A 3,443-nucleotide genomic window follows, 5' to 3' on the forward strand; every position below is an offset into this window, starting at 1 on the left:
ACACACAACACTCTTTGACAGAAAAGTGTTTGTTTATTTGAAATTTAAATTTCACTGGTTATCCTGTATTTAATCTGGCCACCTACATGGAGCATCCTATTTACAATGAAATCATGCCTAACAGGAAGACAATCAACAGCAGCCTCGGCTTCATGATGAAGTACTGAAAACCAATGAAACATGACTTCTTTGGAAGAAGAAGAACACAAAGCAAAAGCTTATCAGAAAAGCATAGACTACACTAAAGTAGAAAACAAAATCCAAAGGGAACTATAAGTTATCACTCAAGGATCCTCTTAATTCACGTGAAAGGAACCCCATTAGGTTCCAGTATAATCCTAAATTCTTCAAATGTCATCCTTTCTTGATATTACCTACGTAACAAATTATCCTGAATTTCCTTCTTGGATCAGAAGGGACTGGCATCTGAGGGCAGGGACTGGGGCGAGTCATTTGGAATGTCTTTTCTGGTGGCGTTTGAAAGTCCCCAGCTGGCAGAAGGCACTGTGACACTCGGGGCACACGTAGGGTTTGAGCCCAGAGTGGGTGCGTCGGTGAACATTGAGGTTCCCTCTGTGGCTGAAGGCTTTGTCACAGTGCTCACATCGGAAAGGCTTCTCCTTGGTGTGGGTCCTCTTGTGAGCACGTAGCGTGGAGTCGTGGGTGAACTTCTTAGGGCAGAGATCACAGCAGTATGGCTTCTTGCCTGTGTGGATCCGTTCGTGAGCTCGCAGGTCTGAAGGCTGCATGAACCCTTTGGCACACGTGTTGCATCGAAAAGGTCTCTCTCCTGTGTGCGTCCTCTGGTGAAGGGTAAGCTGAGATGGATAAGGAAATCTCTTGTTGCATTCCCTACATTCATAGGGTGCCCATGCGCGGGCTTCTTTTCCCTCAGGAAGAATGTTGGGTCTCACCGTGCTAGGTGAACCAATGAAAGGGGACCCAACTTGTCCTGAGAATTCTCCTTTGTCCAAAGATGTGGCTTCTTCTTGATGTACTTCTTGGAAACTGGGACTGTTGGCCTGTTTTCTTTTGAAACCTCTTAGACCCCTCAGAGAACCTTTTCTGTATCCACACTTAGTAGAAACTTCTCCCTCTGAAACACAAGAGGAAAACGTTCAGCATCCACATTTGAAATATGAATTCCTTCTTGGGGATTCTTCCCACCCTCTGCCCTCTCAGAATGTTCTGGAAAAAGAGATTCAGCACACAGCATTTAACAAGGAGCATTTTCCGTGATGGCAACCTCATCGAAACCCAGCGCTGATGTGGCAGAGAACTTCCCATCAACTAAACTACCTAAGAGTCTAGATTATGACACACTCTGGAAAGGGGATGATGGAGAAGGTTGGTTTGGAGAACCAACTCACCTCCCACCCCCCACCCAAGGGATGGTAATGCTGGGTACCCAGCCCCAAGCCACCATAGGAAGGAAGTCACTAACTCCTCTGAATTCCAAGTTTCCAGACTCACCAGGACATTTCAGATGTTCAGGCTCTTGAGATTGATGGGTTCTTGTCTCTTCCGGGTCTTCCATCAGGTCTTTCTCCAAGCTCTCCTTGGGTGTCAGACCCTCCATTTCACCTGTTTCAGAAAAGGTCTCTGGCAGGAGACCTTTCTGGTCCTGACAAGGAGCAACCAAGCAGAGTCAATAACCCATCTATCTTAGTCCATGGAAAGCTCTGTTTCCTCTTTCCCCATCCCTGTCATATCATGATCTAAGACTCCAACTTTCTTAATATCAGTTTGGGGGATATGCCCTGACTTCTTCTGGGCCACCCTCATCACCCCAGTTGATAATCATCTCCTGATTCCTAAGTCTGTCCCTGATCTCTACTGGTCACATCTTGCAATCAAGTCTGGATACCACAGTTGGCACTCTGAATTCTCAATGCATACATCTCTCTGTGTCATCCCAGTACTCCCTGCCCCTGACTCTGGAAGCAAAGGACCCTGGGTAAATTCTCCCAAGTTCATCACTTTTTCCTACTTTGTTTGAATTTGTCCTTCTGATGGTGGTTATGCAGTGCATGGTAAGATGATGAGCAGCATCCCTGGTCTCTACTCACTAGAAATCAATAGCATCCCCTCCCCAACACCCAACCCCATTTGGACAAATCAGCTGTCTCCAGACACTCTCCAGTGTCCTCTAGGAGGAAAAATGAGTCGAATTGGGAACCACTCCTTCAACTCCAAGGGTTGACCGTATTCTGAACTATGAAGTGCCTCTGAGGAAAGCAACCATGTGGAAATCAACTGTCAGTGCATTTACCCGCGGCAAACTGACCTAGCACCATTCCACTGAGGCAGGATTCCTTTCTCCCCACTCTTAAAGGTACACGTATTCATGGCAAAGGGACAAAGACGAATGAGTCTTCATTCTCACACAAGCTGGAAAATGTCTAGGAACTGAAGGCATCCATGAAAATCCCTGAAGCCAATGGGTCCATTCCTGTCCTTTGCCAAAACTCCCAATTACTCTAGCAGCAATGTCCACCTGAACCTCTTCCAAGTTCTCCCGGACTCTCTCCAGAGACCAGGGCATCACACACTCACCTGCCCCCTTGACAGGTCCTTGGCTCCTGCCAGAATATGCAGCTCTCGTCTTTTCTGCTGGCCGTTCTCTGGAGGTATCTCACTCACAGGGGATCGGGGCTCCCTGCATTGGTCTCTCTCATCGCTCATGTCACTGGCCTCAGATTCAACCATCTCAACTTCTGAGCTTCGCACAAGAAATTCCTGTCCTTGTATGCGGACTATGGTCTGTGAGGGAAAAAACTCAATCAAAATCAGTCTCCTATATGACCTGGAAAGCAGTTCTCAAGGCATCCAATGGCATTGTACCATACAAGCACACTTTCTTTTTTGTTTAAGAGATCTACATCCCTCAAGTTGGGACAGCCAAAAATAACTCTCAACGATGCCCAAAGAAACCTCTCACCCATTTGAAAATCAGCGATTTAGAGTCAACCACTCAGGTCCTATCTTGTTCAACCCCCAGTTTGCAGGTCCCATCCCATCTCTCCCTTTCCCATACCAATCCCAAGGTTCCTACTCACACACTTCTTGGGTTTCTGCTTATTTCTTAGCATGTCCTCCAAGGCTTTGCAACTCTGCACCCCCGTTTCCTTGACTAAGACCTGGCACTCCAGCGGCATGCAGATCATAAACTGCTCCAGCACTAGCTTGTCCATGATCTGCTCCTTGGTGTGAATATCTGGCCTCAACCACAGATGGCAGAGCTCACGGAGTCTCCTCAGATCCTGGACGGGGTCGGATTCCTCTGAGCTGATAAATGTTCTGAAGTGAACATGCCACGTTTCCTGGTCACAGTCTGGCTTTTCCACAAGTGTATCTTGGTGTGGCACAGACACTGGTGACTCTGATACAGGGCCGTCGGGGAGTTTTCCTGGACCCCAGAAAAATGTCTGGTCCTCAGCCAT

At 47.4% G+C, this 3,443-nt stretch overlaps 1 protein-coding gene across 1 annotated transcript; it reads right to left on the reverse strand.

Moving 5' to 3' along the window:
- Positions 1 to 449: 449 nt before the first annotated feature.
- On the reverse strand, positions 450 to 3,443 carry ZSCAN5B (zinc finger and SCAN domain containing 5B). The gene is made up of 4 exons (XM_007115077.2): positions 3,060 to 3,443; positions 2,557 to 2,763; positions 1,474 to 1,624; positions 450 to 1,096 (listed from the first exon to the last, which is right to left on the reverse strand). The coding sequence occupies exons 1-4, from the start codon at positions 3,441 to 3,443 to the stop codon at positions 450 to 452; spliced, it is 1,389 nt and encodes a 462-aa protein (XP_007115139.2).

The sequence above is a fragment of the Physeter macrocephalus genome, chromosome 17 (genome assembly GCF_002837175.3).
Source record: "Physeter macrocephalus isolate SW-GA chromosome 17, ASM283717v5, whole genome shotgun sequence".
Lineage (NCBI taxonomy): Eukaryota > Metazoa > Chordata > Mammalia > Artiodactyla > Physeteridae > Physeter > Physeter macrocephalus.